At 41.4% G+C, this 15401-nt stretch overlaps 1 protein-coding gene across 4 annotated transcripts in view; it reads right to left on the reverse strand.

Moving 5' to 3' along the window:
* The window catches only part of PIKFYVE (phosphoinositide kinase, FYVE-type zinc finger containing), a 94456-nt gene that overhangs the window by 15744 nt on the left and 63311 nt on the right, over positions 1-15401 (reverse strand). For all 4 annotated transcript variants that reach the window (XM_075001337.1, XM_075001335.1, XM_075001334.1 and 1 more), the window contains 11 exons: positions 14528-14599; positions 13099-13270; positions 11876-12054; positions 11208-11321; positions 7709-7817; positions 7443-7597; positions 6610-6700; positions 4180-4240; positions 2493-2648; positions 862-982; positions 267-362 (listed from right to left, as the gene is read on the reverse strand). In XM_075001337.1, coding sequence (XP_074857438.1) covers positions 267-362; positions 862-982; positions 2493-2648; positions 4180-4240; positions 6610-6700; positions 7443-7597; positions 7709-7817; positions 11208-11321; positions 11876-12054; positions 13099-13270; positions 14528-14599 — 1326 coding nt within the window. The remainder of the gene's footprint in view (positions 1-266; positions 363-861; positions 983-2492; positions 2649-4179; positions 4241-6609; positions 6701-7442; positions 7598-7708; positions 7818-11207; positions 11322-11875; positions 12055-13098; positions 13271-14527; positions 14600-15401) is intronic.

Raw genomic sequence — 15401 nt, forward strand, 5'->3', positions numbered from 1 at the left:
GCTCCAAAACTCTGGTTCTTTTATTTAAGTAAGGATTTTTTTCAGAGAGCTGCAGACAGTCTTGTTTCCCCACGTACAGGGGCTAGCACTTCAGTTTCACAAGCAGCTCTCATATAGGGCTACAGCAGTAGCAAATGCACAGGTTTTTTGGGGTTTTTTTTTTTTTTTTTTTTTTTTTTAAAAACCATGTTCCTTGAACAGAAAGGCCACTGAAGATTTCTTACATATTTGAGAAACCCGGTGAAGAGTGAATCAATTTAAAATACCTGAGTGCAAAAGCTATGATGGAGCTTGGTTCCTTTTCACAGACTGCAATGGGTACCCGCTCGTGTTCATACATGAGATAGTGCTTATCTGGGTCACTGTAGAAGTCAGAAAAGATTATTCATGTATAATAGCAGCTCCAAGCAAGTCAAGGAGGAGGAGTAACAGATGGAGATTCTGGTGCAATTCAGACCTCAAATACGCCCCAGGCAAGTGATTCTACAAACTGAAAGCTCCATATGGACTTGCAAAGGTATTGGCTTTTTATTGCTTTATATTCTCCCATCAGCTCTCTAAGGCGACACATTAAGCACAGGGTAGGGCTAGAATAGAGTAATTTGCAATACCATTATGTTCTACAGGTGGTGGGGTGGGTGGAAAGCAGAAAGAGGAACAAGTTATATATTCTTAGAGAGTATGAATACACTATTAATTGAGTGAGGTTTGTGTGCAGGGAAAGCGCAGTTATGACTATCAGTTTCTCTGACTAGCACAGAGCTGTTGCACAGCTTCGGTTCCTGTAGCTAAACCAGGACACCACTTTGATATTTAATGCCCAATTTTCATGCTCATCAAGTAGTACTCTGCATTACTTACAAGGGGAACGGAATGGGATTATAGTTGTTTCCAGGCAAAAAGTTTGCCAAAATAGCTTTCATGGTAGATTTCTCCTTCACCTGGCTGTCTGTAGATCCCAACAAGTGTCCATCAAATACATCTGGAATGAGGGTATGACTATTAATTGAGAGTCACAAAGCATACACCTGAACAATCAAACATTACTTGAGTTTTCATCTCGGTAATCTTAGGAAATAAAAAATTGTTGTTCCAAAAGTACATTTCACTGAAGGCTCTCAAAGAATTTACATATATGTGAAACTAACACTGCCATTTCCTAAACTGATAAATTGAAGCAGGGAGGGTAAGGTCCAGATTCTTAAACAACTGAGCACTTAAATTTCAAACCTGGCTCTAAAATGACTTGTCTCCAGTTTGAGTTTGTGGCAGAGCCAGGATTGGAATGGAGACTAATTTCCATTTCAAAAGGTCCTATCCCGAGTCATGCTGCCTAATAGACACAAAGTCTCATGCTGCCTGCAGTACAGGCTGTGGAAAATCTGCACTGTGACTATCCTTTTTTGTAGCTGATCTATGAAAATCTCCCTAGGTCAAGATTCTCAGAGAAAGTGTTTGGGGGCTGTCAGCTTGCAGTGCAGCAATACTGGTTCAGTTACATCAGCTGGATGCCCTTGCAGCACAGCACCCTTGTGATAGATGTACATGCTTGAAATAAGTCAACGATCCTGACCACGGGTAAGAGTTCTTCAGGCTAGCCAGAAGAGTGCCTATTTCTCTTACAATGATCTCTCTTCCGGCCAAAACTACGGGTCTGTCTATACTTACCAGAGACTGAACTAATCACAACAGATCTTCTGGGGTTGATTTTACATGCCTAGCAGGATCACGCGAAATTGAATTAGCAGGACTTGAGGGGGGACCCTGGTACTCATCACGAAGAGTAAAGCTGGAGGGGGTTTGATGGCAGAGTTTCTCCCATTGACCTTCCTTTGTGAAGATGGCCAGATAAAAATTGATTCTAGATATGTTGATCCCAGCTATGCAATTATACTAGCCGAAATTGCATATATCTTGGATCAACTTCCAGGTCTAGTGTAGACCTGGCCTAAGTGCTGAAGAGCATGTATCTGCTCTTCATTCAGAGACAGAAGGGTCAGTGAGCTGTATAAGAAAGCCTATAGAAAAAGGATACCTATGATCTTCCCTACAGAGGGGAGAGGAGACAGGCTTACAGACAGACAAACAAAACAGCTCTTTTGGCAGCAGACCCTGTAACAGCCAGCATACCTTTAGCAGAGCACATTCATACCTCTAGGAAGCACAGTTGTTACCATTAGCACATTTGAAGAAGGTTCATTAGATACCCTGGACCACAGGTTACATGTTACTGGGCATAACTACTATAAGATGACACTATTTTGGCTTCTACCATTGAAGCTTGTTGGAATACCCAAGCAGCTTTTAAATATTTAATCCATTTTGCGAGCAAAAATGCTCAAGACTGATGGGTGAAGCATTTGGTTCTCAGCATCTTCATTTTGAAAGGTAGTCAGACTAATTTAGGAACCAATCATCTCATACGCTAGCCACCCCATGGTCTGTCACACAACCAAAGGAAGAGGGAAATAAGGTGAGTCATTGAACTGTACCTTCTGAGCTACTGGTGGTGTCTGCCTCAGAGAGTGTACTGGCAAAGGACGGTCCCCCGGTCAGCTGCTCCGACACAATTTCAGGGGGGGTAGGAAGCTGGAGATGGGTGGAGCTTGTGGAGCTCTGACTTGACAAAGTTGTCAAGAAACGGTCATCTATTGAAAAATTAAAAAGAAAAGTCATCCAGTAAGGATACAGGAAAGCATGTGAGGTTACTGCCAAAGTCCAATACCTGCTTCTATCCCTGACCCTTTACCAAAGATCCATTCACTTGGGTACCCATTTTTCCTTACACATGTAACATACCACACCCTTCACGTGGAGGTCATCAGCAGTGAGGGCACAAATGCCAAAACCACTGATGTCTCAGTTCTGAAAGCAATTTGGGGCTTCGTCTACACTTCATGCTGCTGCAACACACCAGTAAGGATGCCAACGGGAGGGCTTCTCCTTTTGGTGTAGCTACTGCACCTCTGCAACACACTGCAGCTAGGTTGATAGAAGACTATCAGTTTAGCGTGGGTTATGTTGGGGATGTAGGTCAACTTAGTCATGCCACAAAGGAAGGTGGATTTTTCACATCCTTCAGCAACTTGGTTATGCCGCCCTAATTCTCTAATGTAGACCAAGCCTCGGACAGTCCAGCTGCTCAGTCTCCTAATGAGTTCTAATAGGAGGTGAAGTGCCTAAGCATCCAAGTCACTTTAAAAGAACATGACTTCAGTGCTTTTGAAAGTTGTATTCTGAGTGGCTCTAGTGAGAGCCTTTGGGAATTATAAAAGTGATGATCAAGGTGAATTTCTATGGCCCTGTTACTAATAAATCCTCATATTGCAACACAGGAAATAAGGTTTCCTTTTCCCCATTTATCTAGCAGATTCCTTTATAGCATTTTCACCTCTGACAATAGGTTAGCCCATGTTACTTTTTAGTTCTTGTCCACAATACTTCGGTGGCAGATACTGTAGAGGGACACCCACCAGAACTTTACTGAGCTCAAGAAACATTTCAATTCCTTAGGTTTTGTAATATCACAATCTAAGCTCTCAACTTACTCCTCTTGGTGTTATTTTCAATTTTCTTACAAAAATTAAAGGATTTGTATTCCTGAGGTAATACCTAACTTGCCTCAACCAAGCACTTAAAAGGTTGTGTGGGAAAACAGTTACAATCTCACTGTCACTTATTAATCCTTACCCTTAAAATTCTTTCATTTTGCAAGACCATTTCCGCATTGGAATTATTATAATTATTAATTTTTGCAACATAGGAGGCCTGTCTTGAAATGAAAACACAAGATACAATTTAGGATCCATATGTAGCATATTTGGTATTTTGCAGACTAAGAGCCTTGAGATAAAAATCTTAAAGGCTGTTAATGTTTCCACAAAAGATTGTATAAGAACCTTGTGCGGACGTGAAAAGACTTCTGATCCTATACAAATTTATACTGCCTTTCAATCCCATCCTTTTTTTGTTAGGGCTATTTATATGAAAATGGTACCTATTATGTCATAAATGACTACGTATGGTAGAGGAAACTCATCTTTTCCTTTAGAGTAATAATTTCAAAATGGAAAGTTGGCAAACAGACCAACACTGATACACTAGCAGCTTTAACTCTGATGGGAAGGGGTTGAGGTGAGCAATGCTTTCATGTCCTCACTAGAAAACATCTACACAGACCTTTTTCCCCATTCTGTAATGCTGGAGAAACGTTGCGGGGAGAGGCATCCATTGTACTGATCTATAAAAAGAAGGATCAATAGATCACATACAACTGAAGAAGCAGACAGAAGTCCCACTCTATATATCCACTACAATGGGGCAATTACATAATGAAGCAACATCATATTTTCAAAAGCATTTTCAGCCTCAGAAGCACCACCACATATGCCTGGTGTGTGGCAGTATTAGACATACAGCAGGGTCTCGCCATAAGCACACAGTTATCAAAACTACCTTAACCCAGGAAAGCGTCCTGATTACAACAATCTGACAGACCACTGAGATGAGGGGCGGTCCACTCGCTAGACTAGGTTGCTGGTCACTGTTTACCAGTATAGTTATAGAAAAAAGTCAAATACATTTTCCCACTGAAAAAGGAGGAGTTAATTCAAAAGTTAGCTAGCTTTGAGAATGGAAAGGTCAGATATCTGCACATAGAATGCTACGAAGTCAAGATTCCAATTTTAACAAGATATCCAAGGTACATTTGCATTGCAACATTCTAGAGTTCTAGTATTTAACATTTTAAACCCACTTAAAATTTCAGCTCCATACTATACTCTTTTTTCTTTTTCCATTTGGAGTCTAGATTATGCTACGTACCCTTTTAACTTTTACAGTTTTACCCAAAACTTCCTACATTCTAGCAACATTTGCTTTACTTTCATTTCACTTCATTACTCCTCCCTCCCGCCCACCCCCCCCCCCCCCCGCCCCAAGATTAAAACTTAGCACAAAACAAAAATGTCCTGTGGCACCCTAAAGACTAACATTTATCTGGACACAAGCTTCCATGAGCTGGAGCCCACTGTGCTCAAATAAATTTGTTCGTCTTTAAGGTGCCACAGGACTTCTCATTGTTTTTGCTGACGCAGACTAACATGGCTACCCTTTTGAAACAAAGCTTAGGAAGTTAAACTACCTCCTCTGGACTAAATCACCAATTACATTGCGATACAAAAGCCAGTGCATAAAAAGGTCCTTTTCTAAACTGGAAAGAACACTCTCCATGTCATGTTTTCAGATGGACACAGGTTAGGGTAGTGACCAATGGCTCTATATCTGGTTAGCAGCTGGTCTGAAGTGGGGTGCCATTCCGTGGCTCATTTTGTTCAACATCTTTATTAACAACTTGGATGAGGGGATGGATTGCACCCCTCGGCAAATCAGCAGGCGACACTAACCTAAGGGAAGAGTTTGATACACTGAAGGGTGGGAATGAGTTCCAGTGAGATCTAGATAAGTTGGAGGATTAGGCCAAAAGAAATCTGATGAGGTTCAACAAGGACAAGTGCAAAATCCTGCACTTGGGACAAAGGAATCCCAAACACTTCTGCAGGCTGGGAACTAACTAGCTAAGCAGCTGTTCTGCAGAAAAGGACCTTGCAATTACAGTGGATGAGAAGCTGGATATGAATCAATGTGTCCTTGTAGACAAGGTTAATGGCATACTGGGATGCATTAGTAGAAGCATTGCCAGCAGATCTTGGGAAGTGATTATTCCCCTTATTCGGCTCTGGTGATGCTGCATCCAATTCTGGGCACCCCGTTACAAAAAGAATGTAGACCATTGAACTCTCTCCAGTGTAAGGCCAACAAAAAAAGTCATTAGGGGTCTGCAGAATGTGACTTATGCAGAGAGGTTGAGGGATTTCTATTTAGTCTACAGAAAAGAAGAGTGAGCAGGTAGTTATAAGCTGCTGTCAAACCCCTCCAGGAGGATTCCAAAGAGGATGGAGAGAGGCTGTTTTCAGTAGTGGCAGATGACAGAATGAGGAGCAGTGGTCTTATGCTGTTATGAGGGAGGTCTAGGTTGGATATTAGGAAAAACTTTCTCTAGGACAGTGGGGAAGCTCGGGAATGGGTTACCTAGGGAGGTGGTAGACTCCCCTTCCCTAGAGGTCTTTAAGGGCAGTCTTGACAAAGCCCTAGCTGGAATGATCTAGTTGGGATCAGACCTGCTTTCCGTGGGTGGTTGGACTCAATGACCTCCTGAGGTCTCTTCCAGCCCTATGATTCTATGAAGTTTGATGGTTTACAAAAAGTGTTGTCTTTCACAGTTACCAAATTTTATATTTTATCATCTACAATTTCTTCACTGTACCTGTACAGAAAGCTCGATAACATGTTGTTTTAGGGCCTTTCAGAGATTCTATAGTTTCAAGGTGCATTGTCTATCTATATGGTGCCTGGTCCTGCTGCAATGGCAGCGGACTGGACTTCATGACCATTTGAGGTCCCTGCTAGTTCTAGTATTTTATGATTTTGCATTGAAGAGTTATTTTGCTTGTCTACAATATTTTTCTCTTCTTAAAAAGATAGGAGAAGCTACTGTAGACAAATTTGGTTCTAATCAGCACAGCAGTTACCAGGTAACAATGATATTACCTTGTTTTCTTCACCTTGCCTCAGTCTTCCAGGGCTAGGTGGTACTGAGGGTCGTTTTCTACCTTTCTCCTGCTGGAAGAGATCCTGTAATCTGACAGGGAATCAAAATATTATCTTTGGTCCACAAGTAAGTGGCTAGGCACTAGGGTATTACAAACAGTGTATTTAATTAGAACAGTTATGCCAGACAAGTGTGATCATTCTGGGGACAATCTATAAAGATTGTTCACGTTGAGCTTTAATCAAATGTGTATATTCTTAATATTTGCTGGTCACATCTGGTACTTCTTAATCAACAGAAAATTTAATAAGATTACAATTAGCCATGAATAGATCACTCTTTTCCTCACACCTCACCACAAGAGCCCTAGTGTTAAAGGGCCATCAGAGATAGTTTAAATAATAGCAAGTGAATAGAGAAATGTACTGGTAGGTTGCCTGTGTTTAAAATCTCTTCAAGTGTGAAGTAATTTCACAGCTGAGCAAAGTGATATGCAGAGGTTCAACTGCCTTCTATCGATTATCTTCCTTTCTACCTTTATTCCAGCTGTGCCATCTTTCCTGTACAAACCACGATTCTTCACTAAGGCTGTACAATTTCTGCAGCAGGATTTTAAATAGATTATCTATAATTCCACTCATTCAAGTCTTGCCATTTATAAATGGGTCTTTATAAACATTACTCCTCATTAAATTTTCACCTTCATGTATTCATGGTGTAGATATGACTAGTCCCCAGATACGTATTGCAATATGTTGCTGTGTGGTAGTGGCAACACAAATGGGGCAAAAGTGCAGACAGATCTCTTACCTGGGTCGCTAGGATCTCTTACCTGTTATTCCAGGCTTGCAGCATCTCACAGAGGCTTTGTTTTTTGGCTATCAGAGACTCAAAGACTGACTGCAACTGCTGAGGGGTGTCTAATGAAGTGGAAAGCATCCTTGCTTGGATCTTCTCAATCCAGTTCCGGAATTCTACCTCTTCCATCTATCATAAGGAAACCGATTTCTCAATACTCTACCACTAGCAGTTGTCACAGTGGAATAGCAATGCATAGCTTTTGCCCTGCATGTCACTGATGCAGCAGCAGCACGTTACCTCTTTTTGTGCAAAGAGGTCTTCCATCTTCTCTTCCCTCGTTTTGCTGAAAGTTTCCGTTTTCAAAGAGGTGAGACGATCATCAACAGCCAGGTACACCTGAGAGACCCTGGGGCAAGAGGAGAAAACAATGCAGACGCCATTCAGAATCTCAGAACCAAAATGTGGTCCAAAAGTGTTCTTTGGTAAAATACAACTCAATTTGAGGCTAGAGTTTTTACAAGCTTATTTCCACCTGTAACAGCTCATCCCATTCAACTTCAATGAACAGGATGCAAAAAGGGGCCCCTTGAAAGGGGCATTCCACAGACTCTTTACCACCACAAAGAAAGCTTACTGTTCTGACCAGTTTACTAAACTCTGGCAAGTCTTTTTGGAGGCACAGAGTCATGTATTCATGACAGAGGATTCCACTAGGAAGAAAGCAGGGTTAAGGTAACAAAACAGGTAGAATACATTTACCACCTTTGACTATGAATTAAGAAGATGCATTGTTGTACCTTCTTGGGGTTAAAGCTAATCTGATTGTGAACTATAACGTAGAAAACCAAAACTAAGTGGGAAATACCATTAAGATGGTTGTAGAATCTCCATCACTGGGGACATTTAAGAACAAGTTAAATACAGATCTAACAGGGATGATATAGCTGGTGCTTGGCCCTGCCATGAAGGCAGGAAACTGGACAGGACCTCCCCTTCCAGTTCTAGGGTCCTGATGCAATTATGACAAGTAGCAAACAGCTAGTAAAGAGATCAGCAGGATGGGAACCATGCAGTAGGAAGAATGTAAGTCAGAAGATCTGTGATAAATTTCAAGTTCCCTCATTCATCCTTTTCCACCTCTCCAAACAACCTCTGAGCAGGACAGCGCTTTCCGTTGCAATCCGGAGCAACAATCAAACTTCATTCAAACCCCTGGGGCTCAATTTCAGTCAGCTAAAAATAAGTACTAGGTGGCAATGGAAAGGGTCTGAAATGAAGCCAAATTAAATAAAACTAGTTGTGCTCAGGCAATGATTTAGTACTGTCCTTTTAATGTTTTATGGATTGAAATGGGAAGTTAGGAATGTCAGGAAGCCAGACAATTTAAAATAATGCACTGGAGAACCTGGGTACAAAGAAAAAAAAAAAAAGAGAGAGTCACTCGTGTCTTCTCAGATTAAACTTCCACAAATAGGAGGTCTCACCCATTTTTGATTATTATGGGAAGGCAGCGGTACTGGGATGAGGATTTTCATTGGAACAGCATGTTTCCAGGATCTGCTTTCTGACAGGATCCTTGCCACCAATTATAGACATGTTCTGTTTGAAATATTTATGTAGAAGTCAGGAAATTTAAAGTAAAAAAAACCCAGCCTTTAGTCCAGTCACTTTTAAATGTATAAATTACAACAGGCCTCCAAGTGGGGAGGGGGAAGGAATCCTCAAAGTATTCCTACACTGCAGCTGCAAGGTATGATTGTTTGGGTAGATTTACAAGCTCTGCTTGAGTTAGCACAGTAAAAAGGTAGCTGTGTGCTAACAGCCTGAATGGTAGCTAGTATGTACACAGGGGTCAATTCAGATTATAACTCAGGCTAGCTACCAGAGGCACTACCCAGTGTTCCCCATAAATCAGGTGCTGGCAGAGCTGCTTTGGAGAGATTCTAATGCCATCCAGCTGATTAGCAGAGAGCCAAAAGCTAGATTTTTGTTTCTACTGTTGGTGCACATTCACACATGCCTTTATGCACATAATTATTCTGCCCATGGATTGAACAAATTGGCACACAGATGGAAAAGCTGAGAGAACACTGAGTACTACCCATGCCACAGCAGCCACACTGCTATTTCTGCTATGCTAGGAACATGTGCTAGCTATGCTCAACTCACATGGGAGTCGCACCACCCAGCTGCTGTGGAGCGATTCAGAGTTATGACTGGTGATAGGAATCTTAGAATCAAAGAATACTAGGATTGGACAGGACCTCGAGAAGCCATCGAGTCCAGCCCCCTGCCCCAATGGCAGGACCAAGTACTATCTAAACCATCCCTGACAGACATTTATCTAACCTGTTCTTAAATATCTCCAACCATGGAGATTCCACAACCTCCCTTGGCAATTTATTCCACTGTTTGACTACCTTTTGCCTCTTGTTCTGTCCTCAGAGGCCAAAAAGAACAAGTTTTCTCCCTCCTCCTTATGACACCCTTTTAGATACCTGAAAACCGCTATCATGTCTCCCCTCAATCTGCTCTTTTCCGAACTGAACAAGCCCAATTCTTTCAGCCTTTCTTCATAGGTCACATTCTCTAATCATTCTTGTTGATCTTTCTGGACCCTCTCTAACTTCTCCACATCTTTCTTGAACTGCGGTGCCCAGAACTGAACACAATATTCTAGCTGAGGCCTAACTAGCGCAGAATAGAGTGGCAGAATGACTTCTCGTGTCTTGTTCACAACACATCTGTTAAATGCATCCCAGAATCACATTTGCTTTTTTTGCAACAGCATCACACTGACTCATATTTAGCTTGTGGTCCACTATAACCCCTAGACCCCTTTCTGCTGTAGTCATTCCGAGACACTCTCCCCTGATTCTGTAGGTGTGAAACTGATTGTTCCTTCCCAAGTGGAGCACTTTGCATTTGTCTTTATTAAACTTCATCCTGTTTACCTCAGACCATTTCTCCAAATCATTTTGAATTATGACCCTATCCTCCAAAGCAGTTGCAACCCCTCCCAGCTTGGTATCTGCTACAAACTTAATAACCATACTTTCTATGCCAATATCTAAATCATTGATGAAGATATTGAACAGAACCAGTCCTAACAGACCCCTGCGGAGCCCCACTTGTTATACTTTTCCAGCAGGATTGAGAACCATTAAGAACTAATCTGAGTATGGTTATCCAGCCAGTTAGGCACCCACCTTATAGTAGCCTCATCTAAATTGTATTTGCCTAGTTTTTTTTCCCCCCCAAATATATAAGAATATCATGTGAGACTGTATCAAATGCTTTAGTAAAGTCTAGGTATACCACATCTACCGCTTCTCCCCTATCCACACGGCTCGTTATCCTGTCAAAATAATCCGATGGCTTTGATATTATTTATTCTTTACAAATCCATGCTGGCTGTTCCCTATCACCTTACCACCTTCCAAGTGCCTGCAGATGATTTCTTTAAGTTACCTGTTCCATTATCTTTCCTGGCACAGAAGTTAAGATGACTGGCCTGTAGTTTCCTGGATTATTCTTATTCCCCTTTTTATAGATGGGCACTATCTTTGTCTCCCATGATTTTCCAAAGATGATAAAGGCTCAGATATCTCCTTTATCAGCTCCTCTTATTTTGTCACTCAAAGCATTTCAATCAGTTAGTTTGCCAAAAGCTCTGACATTTAGCTTAGATACCTAGCAGAGGTTGTCTCTAATTACTGCGGCAGTGATGGCTCCATGTCCTTATGTCAAATTAGAAAGGGACAACCAAAAGTAGACGAACGAAATGACGACTTACTTTTGAGAGAAATCTTTCAGGTCCTGCAGAATAGTAACTTTTAAAGGAGCTTGACGTCTGATGTAGATTTTGGGGAGGGGAACACATACTTCTAGCAGCCGGATTGGAGAATAGCTAAGAGCAATAAAAAGCACTCGTGTGAAAATAAAAACAAACCCCACCCCCCTCCGTCCCAGCCTTCCCACCCTTTTGCTGCTAGTTCTCCTTCACTTGCTGTACAGAGTATCAAAGAGCCCTGGAGGTACTTGGTAGTGCCTGAAATACCACAGCCTTTCAAGACACTTACGTACAGGCTGCTTTAACTACTGTGTAAATATGAATGCACAAACCATGCTATAAACTAGCAAGGTGAAGTTTGGTAGCAGAAGAATGATTCTTTCCCACATTAAGCAGCCAGCTCATTTCACCATGCGAAGCCCCTAGTTTCTAGAAATACTGCCAACACCCCTCTCCCACCACCGCACACAGTGCGACTGGAAGGTTTCTACATATGCTGTTCTTCTAGAACAGGTGTACAAAGTATGGTATAGAACATTATCCTTTTGGATGTCTCCATATAGATTAATCTAGAGGCCAGGAGCATTACGGTAGCTCTTTCTAGCTTGATCCAAGCATGTTAGATGACCAATCCGTTAACACTGGGATGGAATCTGGAAGTGAAACTTTACCTGAAAGATGCCACCATCTGATTATAGGAAAAGTACTGGTGATAGTCATGGTGTATGGAATGACCGCAAGGCTCTGCATTGGCTCTGCGTGTGTACTGGTGCCCATAGAACCTCAATTCAAGGTATTTTGCAAATGACATAGACCAAGAATCATTGGAAAGTGGGACCACTGGCGTGACCTGAAATTTGCAAAAAAAGACTTCAATAGAAACAGACCAATGACAGGCAAAAGCAGCGAGTAAATTTCAGGTAAAACTATCCTAGTGCAAGCTGCGTCATAGTATTGAAGTGATTCAAAAAGTGTGGTTAGGAATCTGAAGTGCGTGCGTGCGTGCGTGCGTGCGTGCGTGCGTGCGCACACACACAGAGTGATGTTTAGTGTTGTCACTTGTATCAGTGCTCAGTCAGCAACACTGACTTCACTGTTCCTTAAAACATTTAAGTGCCTGAGTCCTGAGCTGTGAAGATGTCACCGATTTCTTTAATGCTTCATCATCTGCATTTATGTGTTTTAGGTGTATTATTTTTATAGTCAGTATTTCTACTGGTGTTGAACATATTCACTTCTAAAAATAGAAATTAAGTTAGTTTTAACTCCGGGGCATGTAGCTAGTTCTCAAATAGGTGTACAAATATTACTGAAGTTGCAAAAAGAATACATACTCTATATGTATTTTTACTAACATTTCTATTTATCCCTCCAAGAGGGCAACTTTTTTCAAGCTGGAGCAGACAAATTTCCACAGTAGTTGAATATTCTGGGAGCACTACAACATCAATGGGTTATGTAGTGTTAGCCTTAGCTACGTCTGGAAACACCTATACAGATCAGTAACAGAGAAGAAGCCGTGCTAGTCTATACACTATTAAAACAAAAAGCAGTCAAGTAGCACTTTAAAGACTAGCAAAATAGTTTATTAGGTGAGCTTTCGTGGGACAGACCCACTTCTTCAGACCATAGCCAGACCAGAATAGTCTGTTCTGGTCTGAAGAAGTGGGTCTGTCCCACGAAAGCTCACCTAATAAACTATTTTGCTAGTCTTTAAAGTGCTACTTGACTGCTTTTTGTTTCTATACAGATCATGAACTGTTCACGCAATTCAGTTGCGGCTCCAGAAAACACACCCCTTTCTGAAAGGCAGTGCCCACGCTGTGAAGATTTGTCATGAGAGAGTCAGCTGCCATAGCATCATCTATTAAGGAATATTTCTCTTAATCTTTACCTGTTTGCACAGTCTACACCAGGAGTAAGTAAGGATGGTGTGCTGGTATCCAGGGACTGGAGAGTCCAGCTCCTTCAGTATGATCTGCACGCAGCCTTGCCCATGGACAAAGCGACGAATGTGGTGCACCATAGGTGTTTCACAAAACATGCTGGGGCACTGGTAGGAAGGCCTTCAAGAAAAAAGTGGGGCTGTGAGTAAGTATGTGTTACATGTGACAGTCCTGAAGGGGACTGCCCATGGTGCACGCATGTCATTGAGTGTTATTACCCTGCCAAAAATCCACCTTCCAACATGTACAGAACAAGCAAGTTCCAACCTGTTTCTAAATTACCCTAAACATTTTATGCTTATATAAAGTGAGATCTGTTGCTGCAGGTCAAGATGTAAAGAATTGCTTCAAGTTAAGTATTGATTTGGTAGCTTAGGAACTCAAATGAGGAACAATATCATCAAAAGGTCTGAGCTCCCCTGGGGGGAAAAGAAACCAGTTTTTAGGTGTCCGAATACTTATAAACTTAAGTCTAGGCACATAGTTTCTGAAAAATGCAGCTGTGTAATAGTTGTCAAGGTTACTTAATGGAGATCCTTCACTCAGTATTTGCACTCTGACTAGATACCTCCCAACTCCCTGAACCGATCACTGTTTCAAGAATATCAAGTGTCGCACAACTGGAGGGAAAAAAAGATGAATACACATACAGCAGGCAACATTTGAACTTTTTTAAAATAGATCAGTATTTGTGACACATACCAGCCTATTTGCCAAAAGTTTGATATTCTTCTAAATGTCTATATTTCTAAAAATATCAGTGTTAACACATTCTGATAATATTTGGGCAGTAGATTTTTTTCCCCTCCCCCTAAAAGTATGAATGAAACCAGACCATTATTGCTTAGGAAGTTGTGCCTGCTGATCTCACCTGATGATCTATAGCAACTGTTGTAAAATCCAAGGATTATGATCAACTGCTGCTTTGCCAAGGACAGCATAGCATTGACGCTAAATTCCAATCAAGACCCCATTATGCCAAGTACTGTACAAATACATCATGAAGATGTGGTCCCTGCCTCAAGCAGCTTACGAACTTAATTACAAAATTAAGTAGGCAGGAGATAATACGAGCACATTCTCACTTGGTAAGAAGGCAGCAGGAATAAATGCAAAATGCTTAAGAATTTTCTGTTTTGCTGCCAGCATCCTAACAAAACAGCAATACACATGACCTATTCAGCAGAACTGTCTCTAAAAAAACCCTTTTGACAAAGATTGACAGCATACTTTAAACAAATCATGCAAACAATTCTTTACAAACTGCAGGATACATCACACATGCACGTGTAAGACAAGCACATTTCACTGTCCGATGACACCATTCAAGTCCTTCTTTAAAGCACATGGGAGTTTGAATGTAAAAAAGGTTCTTACCTGAAACAATACCGCTCTAAAAATACTCCTAGAGTAAGGTCGTTCTTCCCATAGAACTCCATTGTCACAATCCTGAAGTGGAGGAATAACGAAGAATTTAATAACTAGGATCTTCTATTGGTTTGTGAACTGTACATTACAGGAACAACATGCAACACTCACAAGTACATGCATTTACACTGTATGAGGGCTTGTCTACACTACCACCCTCCTTTGAAGGGAGGATGGTAAGTAGGGTGTTGGAAGTGTACCAAAGAAGTGCAGCAGTACATAATTTTGAGGAGTAAAAGGGACTTGAAAGTTGCCCCGGCACTTCGAAGTACTGACAGATGAGCTGCAGCTAGACACCAGCTGGTACTTCAAAGTTTTTAAACTTCAAAGTTGCCACGGGGAGGTGGGGGCGGGCGGGGAGAGTGGAATCTGCTTAATGAGATGCTGCGTATGCAGTGCAGCACTTCATTAGTAAACTCCCAACACCCTACTTAGCAGGCGTCCTTCGAAGGAGGGCGGTAGTGTAGAGACAGCCTGAGCGTGTCTTTAAAGATCATGGCCAAAAACTTCCAAAATTGAGTATCTGAAGTTAGTAATTTCAAACAATATTTGAACACCTAACAAGTCACGGCTTTCAGAGGTGCCAAATGAAGCATCCCAGCTGATCTGTTCTCAATTACTTTAAGGGGGCACTGCAGATGCTCAGTATCTTTGGAAGAGACAACAGTTACTATAAGTTCCTAAATACTGATTTGGAGGACTCATTTTAGGCATCTGATTTTGGAATTTTTATCAGCTTTATTTGTTGCTTTACAGTAAGTTTTAAATAGTCTAACTCTTCTTTTTAATTTATTAACAGAACACTACATGATCTAAGCTACAG

Source organism: Carettochelys insculpta, chromosome 8 (assembly GCF_033958435.1).
Source record: "Carettochelys insculpta isolate YL-2023 chromosome 8, ASM3395843v1, whole genome shotgun sequence".
NCBI classification, from domain to species: Eukaryota; Metazoa; Chordata; order Testudines; family Carettochelyidae; genus Carettochelys; species Carettochelys insculpta.